Source organism: Halichoerus grypus, chromosome 9, assembly GCF_964656455.1.
Source record: "Halichoerus grypus chromosome 9, mHalGry1.hap1.1, whole genome shotgun sequence".
Lineage (NCBI taxonomy): Eukaryota > Metazoa > Chordata > Mammalia > Carnivora > Phocidae > Halichoerus > Halichoerus grypus.
This window is the reverse complement of record NC_135720.1, coordinates 27,789,814-27,807,060: the sequence shown is the minus strand read 5'-3', so window position 1 is coordinate 27,807,060 and position 17,247 is coordinate 27,789,814. Positions and strand designations below refer to the sequence as shown.

Sequence of the window (17,247 nt, the reverse complement as noted above, 5' to 3'; positions counted from 1 at the left end):
ATTTTTGTGATGGGCTTATTTCACTTAGTATAATGTGTGAGAACTTCCTTCTTTTTCAAGGGTGAATAGTATCCCACTGTAGGTATAAGCCATATGCGTTATCTTTTTAAAAATAACCATTATTGGGGTGCCTGGGTGGCTCAGTCTTTAAGCGTCTGCCTTCGGCTCAGGTCATGATCCTGGGGTCCTGGAATCGAGTCCCGCATCGAGCTCCCTGCTCCACGGGAAGCCTGCTTCTCCCTCTCCCACTCCCCCTGCTTGTATTCCCTCTCTCGCTGCGTCTCTCTCTGTCAAATAAATAAATAAAATCTTAAAAAAAAATAACCATTATCATAAAGTCAAGAAAAACTTATTTAAAATTTGGGTTAACTCCACTAATTGCTGGTTGACACGACCCTCCAAGAAAAGATCTGGGCTCTGACCAGAGAATTTAGAAGAAGCAAGGGACAAGGTGACCTAGCTGCAATCCCACGCCCAGAGCTGGAGTTCCAGTTGCTTATTCCTGCCTTTGGTCTATCTTCATCAAAATCCCCCAGTTTTGAAGGGAGGATTCCTCGGTCTGAGGAATTCCTCATAGTAGTTGCTCCCAAAAAGAAGTGAACCATTGCTAGGCTCACGCTTGTTCTAGGAAATCCTTTCAGAATGAGTTTGTTCTTGTACCTTCATTTCTTAAAGGAATTGCCTGCTTATTTGACTAATGTAGGGTATATAGCATTTAGTAAACTAGAACATTTCTCTCATGAGTCACACACAGAAGATGGAAGAGGGATCCTCTATAACTATGACCCGCTCCCCATAGCTCTTCATTAAACAGGGTACATTCTTTGGGTTCATTCCTATCCTGGATGGTGAGTGAGCAATAGCAAGTGTGCATGTGTGTGTGTGTGTGTGTGTGTGTGTGTGTGTGTGTGAGAGAGAGACAGAGAGTGTGACCTGGGCTCAAGGCCCACGATTACAACTAAACCACTCTCAATCTGAATTCTACTGGCCAATTGGTTTTCCAGCCTTTAGGCTGGAAGCCAAAGGTGTGGGCAAGTGCAAAATCACCAAATTATTTCATTCTACTTGCAGATGGTTAGGTTTCCCTAGTTGCAGTGAAGTGTGCCTTTAGCACTTAATTAGTAGTGACAGGCGCTGCCACTTGCTTTCATCCCCCGTGAGCTCAGTCAGGTCAGGAGTGTTGTCCCTGTCCACAGGACAGCACAAGGACCAAGGGGCTTACATGGAGTTTCAGGGTACACAAGTGGCTGTTGAGGGACTGTAATTTGGTTTTAAAGGAGGGATCATTTGATGCACCAAATACAATTGTCAAGACATCTACGCAGGAGAAATAAATACATTAGCAGTGAGTTAATTTGGGGGATTTAAGTACCATCGTGCAAAGTGCTTTCATATTTACACCAGAGGCACGGCCAGAACTCTCTTATTTCAGGCTCCCGCATCCTGCGAAGGCCTTCTAGGAGCGGCTCCAGGCTCTTCTGGTACAGAGTTCCACAGGTAAGTCTCACTCACCAAGAGCACCTACCGGGTTGAATCAGGCTTTTGAAAGACTGGCTTCTACTTGGTGTTGCATAGCAACTCCATTTGAGAGGACGGAGCCTTTAGCAATCTCTTGTGGACTAATTTTCATTCGGTGATGAATTAATGTGTATTAAACAAACATGTTTAAAGTGTTGCATATGGAAACCAGAGAAAAAGTGGGGAAAAAAGAAGTGTTGATTTTATTCAGCGGCGATCATTCCAATCTGTACGGTTGCATTTTCCTCGATGACCACTAGATGGCAGGTCTCATACAGAATTAGAAAGTGCACGACTGAGATGAGTGGCTAAAGTCACCAAAATAGTGACCTGCTACATGATTTCATAAGAACAGAGTTCAGCCATGGGAGATGTTTGTTAGTTTTGCTATTTCCCACAGGGTTCGATTTCATGGGTATCTAACTTTGGGGGATACAAACACATAACAACAAATCTGCTCCTTAGAAGCACACAGAGAGGCAACCAGCTCACACTTATTTACCATCGAAAAAAAAGAGGTCATCGGGATTATTAAAGAAAGAAAAGATAACGGAACTTATGTTTTATCCTGTTTTTCCAATTTTGGTTGGACGTTTGTGGAAAAACATTGGCAAAAGATCATACTTACAGCATCTTGAAAACTGAAGAGCACCACCTGGACTTGGCTAATGCCGTGGCTGTCGAAGTCAAGTTCTAGCTTCAGCTTGGACAGTGTGGTGGCGATGATTTTTCGGTCCGTGGATCTCACAAATTCTCTGAGGCTTGCGATGAGGGTTGTGATATGTTCCCATTTTAGTTTAGGTTCTTCGGCCCCCTGTGAATAAAACCTGTCAGTTGATCTGTGCTAGACACATTCATCATGAGCCTGCCATTGCCACAGCCCCTGTTGGGAACTGGGCTTCAAAGCACCTCCCCCCAGAGGGAAAAGGCCATATTGGAACTCTATGCCCCACTAGCCCCACCAACCACCCAAGAAATAATCAGACTTTGGGAGGAAGGGTACCTACCCCACATGTCAGCCAATAGCTATGATTTAGTCAGATATACAGAGCTTTCCCCAAACACGGACAGGCTGAGGCAATACCACTCAGAATTTTTTTTTTTTTAAAGATTTTATTTATTTATTTGAGAGAGAGAGAGAGGCCGGAGAGAGGGAACACAAGTAGGGGGAGTGGGAGAGAGAGAAGCAGGCTTCCTGCTGAGCATGGAGCCCGATGCGGGGCTCGATCCCAGGACCCCGGGATCCTGACCTGAGCTGAAGGCAGCTGCTTAACTGACTGAGCCTCCCAGGCGCCCCCCACTTAGAAATTTTAATGGGGAACTAAAGAGAGATCAGGCAATGAGCCATAGGATCTTAAGCTCAAAGTTAGCCCAGAGAGACAAGTCACAAAATAGCAGCAAGAGTACCTCTAGCTGTAAGGAAGGGAGAGCAGAAGCAATGGGATTAAGAACGACCATCTACATGGAGAGGAGAAGGAAATGGACGGAAATGGAAATGGCACGCCAAGGGGTTCATTAACAGCCAAAGCTGAGAAGACGTGTACAAACTCCTGGAACATGAAGTAATCAGAATCCCACACAAGTTTCAGTCTCTGTGGGGCTCGGCTCGGCACTATGGCTGGAATTCCTTAAGACCCCACCTCCTTCAGGTAGGTGAGGCCATCTCCAAGGTGCCCCCAGAACTTCGACTGCCCTTAAAGTGTGTCAATGCCTTTCAATCAAAAGGGGCTCACTTCAGAATCCATCCTAGAAACACTGCCTTACACACCGATGATGTAATTCGTTGTAAGAATGAACCGATGGACAAGTTTATATACTAAAAATATAATAATAATATTGAAACAGGTTCCCTTTCTCAAGCTGAATTCTTCTACTTTGTGTAAGGAACGTGGTAGGGTGTCATTTATCCTCATTTAACTTTAAGAAACGAGATTTTTATTATGCTCATTTCTATCTCCTATTGTACATTTTGTTACCGCATCATTAAAATTAAATTCCTCAATCAGGCTGTGATAATTACAGTTTCTAGGATTCTATTACAATCAATGTACCACCAAGTTCTCTCCCACTGTATGGTTTCATTTGGGAACTCCCTCTCATGTTTGTGTTTTCATGAGACAAGATTATATTGAAAAGCTTGAAAGCTGTCATTAAGGGAATTAAAACGAGACCGGGAACAATTATAAACTTTGTTTCTTTTCTTACCACCAACTAAATTACACCCAAAGTAAAGATTCACAGGCAATATCATAATAACATGAAAATATGTTCAAGAAGAAAAATGTGAGTTATTCAGAAGTTGGAAGCTTATCTTAGTGAAAAATCAGCTACATGTTTGCCAGCAGTTGAAACAGCAAACATTTTTTTTGACATTAGCTTTGTTTTCACAACAGAGGAACATGTTGCTTCGGGCTTTTTGATGTGTGGGCCACTGTGCTACAAAGGAACGCTGTCTGCTCGGAAATGTTTTCTGTCTGGGGCAGTTCATCCACTGACCGTTACTTCTGTTCGAATCCCTGCGTCCACGTGCACGCATGAACGTGCTTACACAAATGAGCATCTCCAGTGTCAGGGAGTCTGATTCAGCATCCGAAGGGTGCGTTTGACAGTGCGCGTCTCCTGAGCAGAGCACCATCCAGATTCTCCTGCAAAGGTGCTCTCTATTCTTTATCCTTTAAACTTCCTCAAAAATGATGAGTGAACTTCAGAAGGATGTTATTGGTCCAAAGGGTTTTTGTGGGCTGGTTTGGGGACCTGACCACCATCTGCACTTTTGGTCTTGTTTAAAAAGGGTAGGCTTGGGCACCTGGGTGGCTCAGTTGGTTAAGTGCCTAACTCTTGATTTCAGCTCAGGTCATGATCTCAGGGTCATGAGATCGAGTCCTGCAACGGGCTCTGTGCTGGGTGTAGAGCCTGATTGAGATTCTCTCTCTCGCTCTCCCTTTGCCCCTCCCCCCCTTAAAAAAGGGGGTGGGTTTTAATGTAAAGATGTATCCAGAGATATTTAATACAACAAAAAGAATTACTTCCATCCGGTTGTGGAAAAAACTTAAAGGATTACTTAAAGAATGACTTCCATCTAGTTGCAGAAAAGAACTTAAGAGATTAGACAACTATGATTAGCCTGCTTGATAATGGTCACAACAACAATAATAATAGTTAACATTTGTGAAACACTCTATTAGTCTCTCAGTTGCTCATGATCTCAGTTATTCCCTATAGAAACTCCATGAGGTAGATACTGGCGTTTCCTCTATTTCATAGATTAGGAAATTCAGCCTCAGAGACGTTAAATAACTTGCTTAAATCGCACAGCCTGTTAAATGGTAATGCCAGGCCTTGGGCAGAGAGCGGCAAGCTGAGGCTGAGCCCAGGCTCCTGATCATTGCATTCTCTTGCCTCAATTGGCTGGAAGAGCCAGCAGCGAGCCTGGATCGGAACCTGCTCTCCCACCAGGCCACCATGTGATGTCACAGCAAGGGATTCACAGCATCCTTAGCAATACAATCAGAAGGACCCTTGCTATCAGTGGATGATTTGGGATTCAGCATGTGATTCTGATCCACAGTTTCTGGTCCTCACTGGTCCCTTTGTGCTGGTGCACCAAGGCATGCCCTCTGATGACTGCTTTTAAGATTGTTTTTTCTTTCTCCTTTTATAGAGAACATTCAGGTGTGCTGAAAAAACCAGGAAGCCACAGACAACTGAATAGGATTAACCAACTGCGAAATGTAAGAATTTCAGCCCACTCATGGAAGTGAAGTCTCCTACCAGGCTCGGTGCCATGACCATGACAAAGGCAGTCCTGCCGGACGGACCTTCAAAAACCCCAAACAAGCAGATGCTTTCTGCACTGGAAGAGCTTGTCCCTTGGGATGATTATGAGATTTAGGCAATCCCTGCGTCCTGCGTGTCTCTGACCTGAAACAGGCATCTCACACTAGCAGCCACAGTTCGGAGAAGCCTTTGCTCCACAGCAGCTAATGGCGATTTCCTTTCCTTCCTCCATGGCCAGCAGCAGCCCCTCCCATTTCCACCAGCCCTTGTCACCATCTGGGAGCTGTCACCCAGGGAGGAGAGTGGGGTGGTGCTTAGGAGCACAGATCCTGAAGCCAGACTATCTGGGTCTAAATCCTGACTCCGCCGCTTAGGGCTGTGTGGCCCTGGCAAGTTACTCAACTCCTCTGTGCCTCTGTATCCTCGTGTGCAAAATGAGCACACTAGAACTATTACTACCGTTCTATTGCCATGAGGCTTGAGTGAGTCAATACACATGAAATACTAAGAACAATACCTGGCCCATACAGAGTGTCTGCTACTATTAGTATATGTTGACTATGTTTGCTATTACTACTATGTCATTGTATATACCACTACTACTCCTAAATATTTACTAATATTCATTGTTTTTCTTCCTCTGCTAGAATGCCAGCTTCAGTGCGATATTTCTTTTTCCCAGTTTTGTTCACTGTAATGTCCACAGCACATAGACGAGTGCCTGGCATTCAGCAGATGCTTAGTATTTGTTGAATGAATGTACGACCTCCAACTGCTGCCCAGATGCTCCTTCCATCTAAGTTTGGTTCCCCTTCTTATTTCACACCATCCGATCCCCAGTCCTTGAATGACCAGAGTAAGCAGAAGGAAAGAGAAGAGAGGAAGCTGAAGGTTCATAATTGCTCCCGTCTCCTCCACATCTCCCACCATTCCTGTGCAGCACCCTCGGCACTCACCCTACCCCAGCTCAGAGCCCCGGCTGTCCCTCAGCCTGGAGCCCCCACTTCCCGGTCCTCAAGGAACTGCTTGAGGCAGCTTTCCTCTAGGACCCACGAGGGTCTTCCCAGAAAGTGTAGCTGGTGCTCATCTCAGTTCTCCTCGTACGAGAGACCCTGCTGGCACACATGTGACCTTTGACCCTTCCTACGGGATCAAAAGAGGTGGGCGTTAGAGAGCTGCTAGGGTGACAGAATCAGTGGAGAAACTTCGTGGGGTTCTCAAGATAAAGACAAGAGCCAAGAAGGAGAGTCTTGCCCTGTTTCTATCCCAGCACAGCTGAGAACAGGGAGAAGGTTGGACTGAGAGACAAACTTGACCCAACTCCTCTAGATCCACCTTTTTTTTTTTTTTAAGATTTTATTTTTATTTATTTGACAGAGAGAGAGAGATAGCGAGAGAGGGAACACAAGCAGGGGGAGTGGGAGAGGGAGAAGCAGGTTCCCCGCCGAGCAGGGAGCCCAATTTGGGGCTCGATCCCAGGACCCTGGAACCATGACCTGAGCCGAAGGTAGAGGCTCAATGACTGAGCCACCCAGGTGCCCTAGCTCAACCCTTTTTGCAGCTGTTTTCCCAAGACAGAAGGTAGGAAAGAAGGCCTAGGCAGGGGGGGCAGCTGGCGGCCACAGAAGCCCGAGCAGACAAGTCCCTGATGCCCATGCCACCGAAAGGAAGTAACAGGTGTCGTGCCGGGGGCCAAGCATGTCTGTGGAGGCTGATATCCTTAAGAGACGTGAGCGTCTGCTCCAAGCACAGGAGGCAGCACTGGAGGCCTGGAGCTGGGGGAAACCCCATTGGTACTGGGGCAGAACTGGGGAGGGGATTCTTCCTCAGATCTGTAAGCAGGATCCTAGGGAACATATTTTCCCAGGTACTATGGACCGAACGGTGTCCCCGCCCCCCAACCCCAATCAGAAGCCCTAACCTCCAATGTGATTGTAGGTGGAGAAAGGGTCTTAGGAGGTAATTAAGGTTAAGTGAGATCACAACAGTGGGGCCCTAATCCAACAGGGCTACTGTTCTTATAAGAAGGGGAAGGGACACCCTCTGGGGTGCACAGGGATAAAAGCTGGGTGAGGACGTGCCAAGATGGTGCCATCTGCAAGCCAAGGAGAGGGGCCTCAGGAGAAACCAAACCTGCCGACGCCTTGCTCTTAGACCTTCTGCCTCCAGAACTGTGAGAAATAAATTTCTGTTGTTTAAGCTACTCAGCCGGTGGGATTCTGTTATGGCAGGCCCAGCAAACGAATATACTGGCGAGTGAGAGTTTGACCAGCTTTGTTTTTTCACAGCCCACACAGCCTTCCGACACACTATATAATTTACTGATTATTGCCCATCACCCTCCGTCCGTCTGGATGTAGCCCCATGAGCACGGGGGTCCTTGTTGTGTTTGCAACATTTCCTAAATGCTCAGAGGAGACTGGCAGGGAGCCTTGTGCTACCATCGGAATTAGGAAGTCACGTGGCCCAATGGGTAAGTGTTGATCGAATCAATAAACAAATGAATGAAGGGTAAAAGGAGCTTGCAGGCCAGTTGGACTTGGCCACCATGAGAAAGTTGTGACTTACAAATAGCTATGTTCAAAAATGCGGTTTCTACGTCAGGGATTTGCCCTTTTTCCTCTCCTGGGTAGGTGTGATTCATCATCAAGAACTCTACCGCTTCCTCAAGCCTCCACGTCGCCTGTGACAGTGCCAAGGGGTTAAGACGCAGGTAAGATACGTCAACTCTGGGAAACGAAGCATCCACGAGAGGTTATACCTGAGCCAAAGATTCCATTAAGTTTCTCACAACTTTGTCTTGGTCTTCCGTCAGGATCCTATGAAGGGTGGCCCGTCTCTCACTGTCCTTCCTCAGCATAAAGAATCCAGAATCTTTTTCTTCAGGGGAAGGCGGAGCGCTGTGGTCTTCAAAATTTTCATCTGGAATGCTGGAAGAATTTAGACAGCATAAATCGCACCGTCCTTTCTAAAAGGACACACAACACACTTCTTTCACCCAAAGTTGGTCAGGTCTTTACCCCAAAAACAGTGTCCGTATTCCTTTCACGTCTCTTTCTCCGCAGGACTTGGCTCTCGTTTTGAAAGAGAAGGGGTCCACCTTTAACTCCGTATCGGGAGAAACAGAGCCGTACTCACTGCTGCCGCTTGTGTCCCCCACCAGGACAGGCACAGGCAAGGATATGCTTCGAAGATACTCTGCTTGTCATGAGACGGGAGGACATGGTCGTGAATGCTTTACACATGCTAAACACTCACCCAAAGACAGCAACATTAGTTATCACGTTATCAAGACGTGTCTCGCTCCAATGACTAGTGAAATTATGCTAAGAGGCTGGTCAGGGATCCCATGCTCCATATATAACCCATGCAGGGGGTGGATGGTGTAAGGGTCTCCCAGGCCCTGGAAGGAATACCTCAGGGCCACGAAACAGCGGAAGAAGCACCAGGCCCAGTGGTCCTGGGTTCCAATCCCCTCACTGGGGTGCCTGGGGGGCTCGGTCAGTTAAGCGTCTGCCTTCAGCTCAGGTATATGATCTCAGGGTCCTGGGATGGAGTCCCGCGTTGGGCTCAGTGGGGAGTCTATTTCTCCCTCTCCCCCTGTCCCTGCTGTGCTCTCTCTCAAATAAATAAAATCTTTAAAAATAAAATAAAGGATCAAGTTCATATTTTTTTCACCATGGTCCCCATAGGCTTAAGGGTCCTCCTTAGCATCTTGGGGCTGCCCTAGCTGGGGTGAGTGAGGATTCTGTGATTCTAGAACACAGGTTTGAACCGTGTTTTGCCTTAAACAAATATGCTCAGTCAGTCATGTAATCAGGGTTCTGCTTAAAGAGTCATATGAAAAAGCGTTCTTTGCTAAATACAAATTTTAGAAATCAACAGACCACATGATCTCTTAGGGCTGTATCAACAAGGGCCCCAGGCTCAAAGACATGGGATGGTCGTTCAGCAGTAGACTCCTGCCTCTGTTCCAGGTGACTGCAAATCAGTAATGATTAACCGCGAGGGGCGGAGGCAGCGGGCCATCAACATTGATCAGACAGATGGACATGTTTGAGAAGCACTCATCTGATCTACAAATATATGAAAGCCAAACAGACCTTCCTTTCTTTTCTTCCCCCCCCTTCCTCCAACTATCTATGGACTCTCTCCCTTATGATTCCACATATATAGATATGTTTTAGTATATGTTATTTATATACTTGGAAGAAAATATACCATATTATGAATGGTAGTTATTTCTAAAAGATGTGATTTGGGGTGATTGTGATTTTCTTTTACTTTTCCAAAATTTCCAAACCTTCTACGATAAACAAGTATTATTTTTGTAAGCAGAAAAATATATGTTATTAAAAATATTTTTCACAAGCAAATACTCAACAGGCAGTAACACCATATTACCAAGAACTTGATTTACCTAATAACACACTTAGTGATGATCCAGAAGATTAAAAAAAAAAATCCCATTACATAGCAGGAAGTGACATTTCTCTGAAAATGGATTGCCTGACCACACCTATCACTGGGAAGCTTTTCCAAGCTGCTGAATCTTAGAAAAAGAGTTTTGTTAGCCATATCTAGGAGCTTCCTTAATCATAGAGTCTTGCAGGTAGGACACGATCTACCCCTTGGTTATATCAAAGATGTCATGAGGACCATTCTATTCTTCTATCCCACTTGTAGCTCAGGTGAAGAAAGCAGGTGTTAGAGGGAGACTTCGCTTTGGTTTCAACTGTAGGGAGGAAGAAGAGATGTCTATAGCTTCCCGGGATAGTTCATCTCTGAGGAAACCATCCCAGTGATCAGTCACTAGAAAGTCTCCCAAGGATGAATTGGCTGACCCACTTGCTGTCATTGAATTTGCCGCACTGCTGAATCACTAGAAGGTAGGAATTGAGATGAAGCTAGGAAGAGCTGTTCTGGGTTTACCAGTTTAACACCATAATGCCTTAGTTAAATGTATAGGGGCGTGCAAATGGCTACACTGAAAAGATATGGCAGGGGAAAGTTCCTGCATGCAGCATTTCCCAAATTTACTTGACCATGGCACGCCCTTTTCCCTGGGACAGCTCATGGACCCAGCATTTCGTGGACTAGATTTTAGGAAGTGCTGCTATAGCATAAAGCAAATGAGCAACCTCTTGCTGATAATAGTAAGATTGTCTAAGAGGAGACAGGTTTGTCGGGGGACCCAAACAGGACTGCATTTGAGAGGACATTTCTGGGAGTTTTCAAGATCTAGAGTGTGCTTTGTTTCGCTTCGTACTTCTGGGGATATATTGCAGAATGGATAAAACAGCTGCTAGCTTGGCCAAATATGGACTTAAAGCACGGGAGCACGGTTTGCATTGCTATTAGGTACCAAGCCCTTAGAGTTAAATGTTGCTGGTAGAAAAAGCTAGCTGAAGAAAGCTCTCACCCTTCTCTTGGCTTGATGGAATGGCCAACATCTTCGTAAGGAAGGCACAAAAGGCCTGCCGTGGAGCTCACTGCGGACCCCTAGGACTCGGTGAGGGTATCTTTGCCAGCTTATAGAATGGTGATCCTCTCTCAACGTATGTTCCATGCAGAAATGGAGGCATGCATCATTTACATGCCAAAGACAAAACTGTTGTTTCCTGGGACTAAATTCTATCTAGAATGCTACCAGGTGAGGAGTTTCTATCACGTGTTTCTGTATATAAGTACCTGTGCACATATGTGTATCTAAAGAACAGAGGGAGTGAGGATTTCACTTGTCCTGCTTTTTGGCCACATTATGTGATTTGATAACCCAGTACTGAGAAGGCCTGTGTCGTACCTGTGAATTTTAGGTTGCTCTGGGTACCACCTGCCTAAAGAGAAGTCTCATGAGGTAACACTGTATATGTTTAAGGATGAAATCCAGGGCCCAGGGTCGTTATGGCTCATCTAGGAAATAAAGGGACTTGCAGATATTTTGCATGCCCTGTGTGCACAGCCCTGAATCCCTCCTCTACCAGATTTTAAGTTTAATCTTAAATTTGATTACCCTTCTCTGTTGGGCTCATACAGTCATTCATCCAGCATATATTTACTAGATATCTAATATTTGTTGGGTAGCCAATAGAACTCGCTGCTGGACTGAAATGAGGGTATGAAAGGGAGGAATCAAAAATGACCCTGAGGTTTCTGGCTTAAGAAATGAATGAATGAATGAATGAATGAATGAACTACTTATATACTAAGATGAAGAAGAATATAGGCTAAAGGGGAAGTTATTTTTAGTGGGGAAGGGGTGTGATTTGAGCATTCAGTTTGAGAAATTAAGGCCATGGGATGAGTCTGGAGCTCAGAAGAGAAGATGGAGCTGGAGACATAACCCTAGTAGTCCCCTGCCTGGAGATGGTATTTAAAGCAAAGGATGACATAATTTAGGGAGGGATGAGGAGAGAGCAGAGGACCCGGACCTTAAGAACACCAATATTTAGAGGAAAAGGAGGCAGCAAAGGAGAATGACAAGGAGAAGCCATGAAGCTAGAGGGAAACAGGAGAATGGGGCATCATGGAAGCCCACAGACGAGAGGGCTCACAGAAGAGAGAAGGAGTATCTGGGCCAAAAGCCACTGAGAAGATGAGTAAATTCAGAATTTGGGCAAATAGATCTCATTAGTGACTCTGAGCAGGGCAGGTTCAATGGTCAGTGACACCAGACACAATGTAGGGCATACCCTAGACTGGTGGGAAAGAAGAGGTGGCGAAGACCGGGAGACACTGCCCTTCAAGACCTAAAGCTGGGAGGAGGAGCATAAAAACTGGGGTGTTAGCCCGTGAGGCAGTGTGTAGTGTCAGGGGCAAGATTCGTTTATGACAGAACACACTAGTGCAAGGGTAAGTGGGAGTTACTTGGAGAGGGGGAAGCTGAAGAAGTCAGGGGTGTGTGGGATCCAGAAGCCAACTGGAGGGGGTATAGCTCAGTGGTAGAGCATTTGACTGCAGAAGCCAACTGGGGGTTCGCCTTCTTTAGGAAAAGGAATGCTCTCTCCTCTATAAGGGTGGGAAGAGGGAGAAAAGGGGATGCTAAGGCAGGTAAGTGTACATTCTTGGTGGAAACGTGATGAAATCCACTCCTGAGATTTCTAGCTTCTCAAGTTATAAAAGTGAGAAAGCATAGTGCCTTTCAGGGGAGAAACTCAGTTATAACTGTTACCACAGAAGCATGTTGACAGTTTCTGGATAGCACGGAGGTCACAAGTCCCTTGGTATCAGCTCATATACGTTGAGCTACTGGAGCCTCCAGATGTAAGAGAGAAGCCTGGCAGGAGTTCACTCACCGGTCTGTGTGCTAATGTCTTGTCAACTTTTTCTTTAAGATTTTATTTATTTATTTATTTGAGGGAGAGGGCATGAGGAGTGGGGGAAGGGCAGAGCAAGAGGGAGAAGCAGGCTCCCTGTGAGCCCGACATAGGGCTCACCGCGGGGCTCGATCCCAGGACCCTGAGATCATGACCTGAGCTGAAGGCAGATGCTTAACCAACTGAGGTACCCAGGCGCCCCATGTCTTGTCAACTCTCAAGAAACCCTTTGCTGTGGGGCTGGCCATGGAAAGTCTTAAAGAGGCTGGATGGACTTCTCTGAGGATGGGAAATGTCAAAGGTATGCCTCCGGAAGGGTGATTCTTGTTGCTCTTTTGTGGGAGCTGATGGGTAAGGGTATGAATCTAGAATTCCCTAAAAAGATGGCTTTATTAGGGGTAGACTGGAGTGGAGAGAGCACATGGCCAGTTTGTGGGTCCCAGATTGCTGGGACCTTCTGCCTAGGGGAGGGAGATGGCTCTAAGTTCAGGGAATTGGATATGTCCCTGCTCTGGGAGAGGGGGAATGTTCTAAATTCCTCCCATCACTATGAGAGCTGCCTCAGATCCTAACAGCTATTCAAGAGCACCAGAGACTGTCAAAGTTCTCCGAGTTCAGGACAATCTAGGGACAAAGCTCAGCCAGAGCAGTCTCCTAACTGTCACTCTGTCTCCTATCTCCAATTGCCCAAATCTCAAAGGTTCTCACACTTTAGTGAGCATAAAAGTCCTCAGGTTGTTTACTTAGAAGTATAGCATTCCAGGTTATAGCTCTAGATTCTGGGAAGGACCAGGAATCTTAATTTTTAACAAACATTCCAAGTGACCCATGCAGGCAGATCTGGGCCTGAGTCACGCCTATATTTAGAGTACCTAGGCCCTATATTCTGAGTGCTAGGTGCATAGCAGAGGTTTAAAGGGTTACTGAGTGAATGTTATTAAATAAACGATTTTTCACGCAGCTCTCAGAACGATCCATCAATAGCCTCACTGTTCAATATGGTAGCTGCTAGCCACATGTGCTTATTTACATGAACATTTCAATAAAATTAAAATTAAAATTCAGTGCCTCAGTCAAGGTAGCCACATTTCAAGTGTTTAATGGCACATATGCTTTGTGGCTAATGGCTTGGACAGTGTAGACAGAAGACATTTCTATTATCATCAAATTATAGACCCCGTGATTTTAATTCCAGATTAAAGTCTTTCCCTGGCTCTCCCCTCCTGTTTGATAATTCTCATAGGGAGCCCTTTGGGATATGCTCCTGCTTACTACCTCCAGCTTCAACTCCTCCCCATGTATTTTAAGCACCAGCAGAGCTGAACCACCTCCTGTTCCCTTCACGCACAGTGGGGTGTCACGCTTACTGCATTCACTCATTCTAGGACTGACCTCACCTGGCTCCCCACTCCCCATCCGCGACTCCCTCTGGACTGACTAAATTACACGACGGTGTCGTGGATTTATTCCTTGTCTCCCCCACAAGAACAACAGCTTCTTAAGGTCAGGAACTATGCTTTTCTCATCCTTATACATTCAGAGCCTAGCACATTTCTTGTGCACACAGTGAATGCACAACAAGTGTTTATTAGGTTAAAACAAATTACTTAATTCTCTGGGTCTCTGTGTGGCAATGGGAGAGCAGTCCAGTACTGGACAAGTCACGTCTCTCTAAGGGGGAAGGAGGTCCTCCTCCTCATCACCCTCCCACTCCTCCTTTGAGGGAAGCCGAGGGTAGCTGTTGAAGGTGGAGGCCCCTCGAGGTAGGGCAGTGGCCTCTCCTCTGGACAGAAACTGTATATGATCTGTAAAGAACCCCTGGGGAAGGAAGAGTCCTGCAGTTTGCATTCATTTAGGAGAGGTAAAACCAGGTTATAGTTTGTAGTCTTAATTAACAGGAGGCATGAAGTGCTCTGTAACACCTAAGAACAATCATAAATGGGATTTTAGCTGCTAATTGGGTTAGCACATCTGTTTTTGCTTTCCTAGGGAGGAGAGGGGGTTCTAAAGGAATGAGCCCAGCCAGGCTTGCAGCTGCACACATCCTTAGTACCCCGGAGCCTCCCATGGAGGCAAAAAGCAGAGGATGAAACTTTTTAATGGGAAATCTAGAGCTTATCACATGATAATGCATCAAACTTCAGCTCAATGGGCAATACAAAAATGAACTCACCATTTGATCCGGCTGAAAGGGCTGTGGGAAGAAGAGCAAACAGCAACATGAGCACACGTTGGGTTTGTTGTTAAACAGAGATAACAAAAAAGTGGATGCTTGAAATGGGATCAATGTTCTTTGCAAAAATTCAATCTGTCTACCCTCATCCCAAATAAACACAAAAATGTCAACAACAAAGGGATCATTTACTTGCTTTTCCTTTCTGAAATGAGTTATGGAAATTATTGCAAAAGACAATTTATATTTTTACACCGCTGTTTTATTTATAACTGGCAATCTTCTTTTCTTTTCTTTTTTTTTCTTTCTTTCATTTTGCAGGGGGTTAGTTATTCAGAAAGATATCCTCTAAGAGGCAATAGGTATTTTCCTCAAATTAAAAGAACATATAATCTGGATGGCTTGGAAGTTTTAACAGCTCCATAATAGCTCTGTAGCCCATCAGTGGTGATTTAGAGTTTCAGCTCGAAAAGGCTATATTTCACCCTTTTTTACACTTTAACCTCTGTATCAGTGAGATGAGATTGCTATAGATGCTGATATAGGATCTACGGACTAACCAGGTGATGAAAGACATTACATATTAGGTCCTAGCATTCGTGAAATTGATGGTAAGGCAGCTTCCTGATACCAAAACTAAATGTCTAAGCACACTGTGCTAATGTTTACACCAATTTCTAGTGACATCTATAAGCAAATTACTTTACTTCTGGAAAAATCTTTCATCTTAAAAGCTTAGGGCTTAGTGACTCTGACCCGTATCCACATACCTGAAAGCTTAGGTTGTGTCTTTTTCTTTTTGCTTGAAACTTTTAAGAACTCATCAACAAGCAAGTCGTTAGCACAGGCTCTCTTGTCAGGGTCTGGTTCAAAACATTTCAGTATGAATGCCTTGGCCTCTGCTGACATGGACTCTGGGATCTCCGGGTGGACTTTAAACATTCCCACCTAAGACACAACACATGTAGCTTTTGAGAGACCATCTCATCACATGAGCTCCAGGATCGAAAACTTGGTCCCCTAGCACAACAAAATCCTTTACTATATTCTACAGACTCATGCCTTTCCTCAAAGTGTGATAGGATATTTTTTTCCTCTATGTTATGGAAAGTTTCCAGAGTGTTTCTGTAACTTTATCAATGACATACACCAAGCAATTATGTTAAGACTGCAGACAGCACTATGAAGAAAGAATTCAGTCCTTGACACTTTAGGACACGTTAGCACGCTGGCACGCAAGAAAGAGATTTTTAACTGAGACCATTGTGTTGACCATAATAGCTATGTGCCAAAAACTATGCTTGGCTTTTTGATTGATGAATTCCATTGAATGCTCCCAACAACCCAGTGGATTAAATATTATCCCTGTTATAACAATGACAAAAATGAATCTCAGAGGGGTGAGTGATCTGTCCTAGAAAGGCAGGTCTGGGATTCAAACCTTAATTTGTCTGGCTTAAAGCCTGTGTTCTTTCCCCTATGCTGTGAGTCCTGAATATTTTTCCTGTCTCAGATTGCCCATACGAAGAGATACTTTAAAATTAAACACAGAATTTTTATAACAATTAGAATTTTCTTCTCACTGCTGCCATTCTAATATTTTTTTTCAAAAATGTTTTCATGTAGTTAGTAGAGAAAATTTTCTAAGGAAATTTTTTTTGTTATTATGTAGCTTATAGAAGTGTATTATTATATAAACAATAATATACAGTTATTTGTAGTAATTATATAGCCTTTACTATATCAGACACTATTCTAAGTGTTTTGCACATATTATCTCATACACGTCTCAAAAAACCTTTATTAGATCACTACTATTTTTATACCCATTTTACAGATTAGGAAAATGTGGTACAAGAGGGTTAAGCAATTTGCCCAAAGTCATCAAAGAGTCTGACTGTGTTGGAGCCTAGATTCAAACACTGTAAATCAGTGCTAGAGTCTATGTCATCTCATCTAAAGCATACTGTATAATAATCCTTACACCGATGGGTAATAGAGCAGCATTTCAGAGTGAAATCCTAGAGATGGGTGAAAACTTGAAACACTGACCAAGAAGAGAAAGACACCCATTTATGTCAAGAAAGGCAGCTCTCTTAGCAGCTCTCATTGCCCTTCCAGTTTGGTTACAGTCCTCATTTCTGTATCAGCAGTATCCCATCAGATCATTTTCAAGCGGAAGGGAAGCCAAGTTTTCTACACAAGCAGAAGGTATGTGACACATGGCCCCTCACGAGAGAGGCTATTCACAGTGGAATAAGTGCTAGAAACATGGTCCGAGGCAGGGAAAGAAATCACAAATTTTCATCAGAGGTCTTCTGCCTTAGAGAACAGCAGATGGGTGAGCTTTACTTCTTGGGAAACAGGTGCTCAGTTTAAACCTTCCTCCAGCTTGGCAGTGTGGCAGGCAAGGACAGGTGGGGACGGCAGGGACTCAGAGCAGGTCACTGCTTTGCTCAGTCC

General features: G+C 44.8%; 1 protein-coding gene across 4 annotated transcripts in view; it reads right to left on the bottom strand.

Annotated features, from left to right (window-relative positions):
* The window catches only part of MAP3K5 (mitogen-activated protein kinase kinase kinase 5), a 191,932-nt gene that overhangs the window by 20,518 nt on the left and 154,167 nt on the right, over nt 1-17,247 (bottom strand). For all 4 annotated transcript variants that reach the window (XM_078054681.1, XM_078054679.1, XM_036097478.2 and 1 more), the window contains 5 exons: nt 15,555-15,732; nt 14,785-14,805; nt 8,316-8,493; nt 8,057-8,225; nt 2,147-2,332 (listed from right to left, as the gene is read on the bottom strand). In XM_078054681.1, the coding sequence (XP_077910807.1) occupies nt 2,147-2,332; nt 8,057-8,225; nt 8,316-8,493; nt 14,785-14,805; nt 15,555-15,732 (732 nt within the window). The remainder of the gene's footprint in view (nt 1-2,146; nt 2,333-8,056; nt 8,226-8,315; nt 8,494-14,784; nt 14,806-15,554; nt 15,733-17,247) is intronic.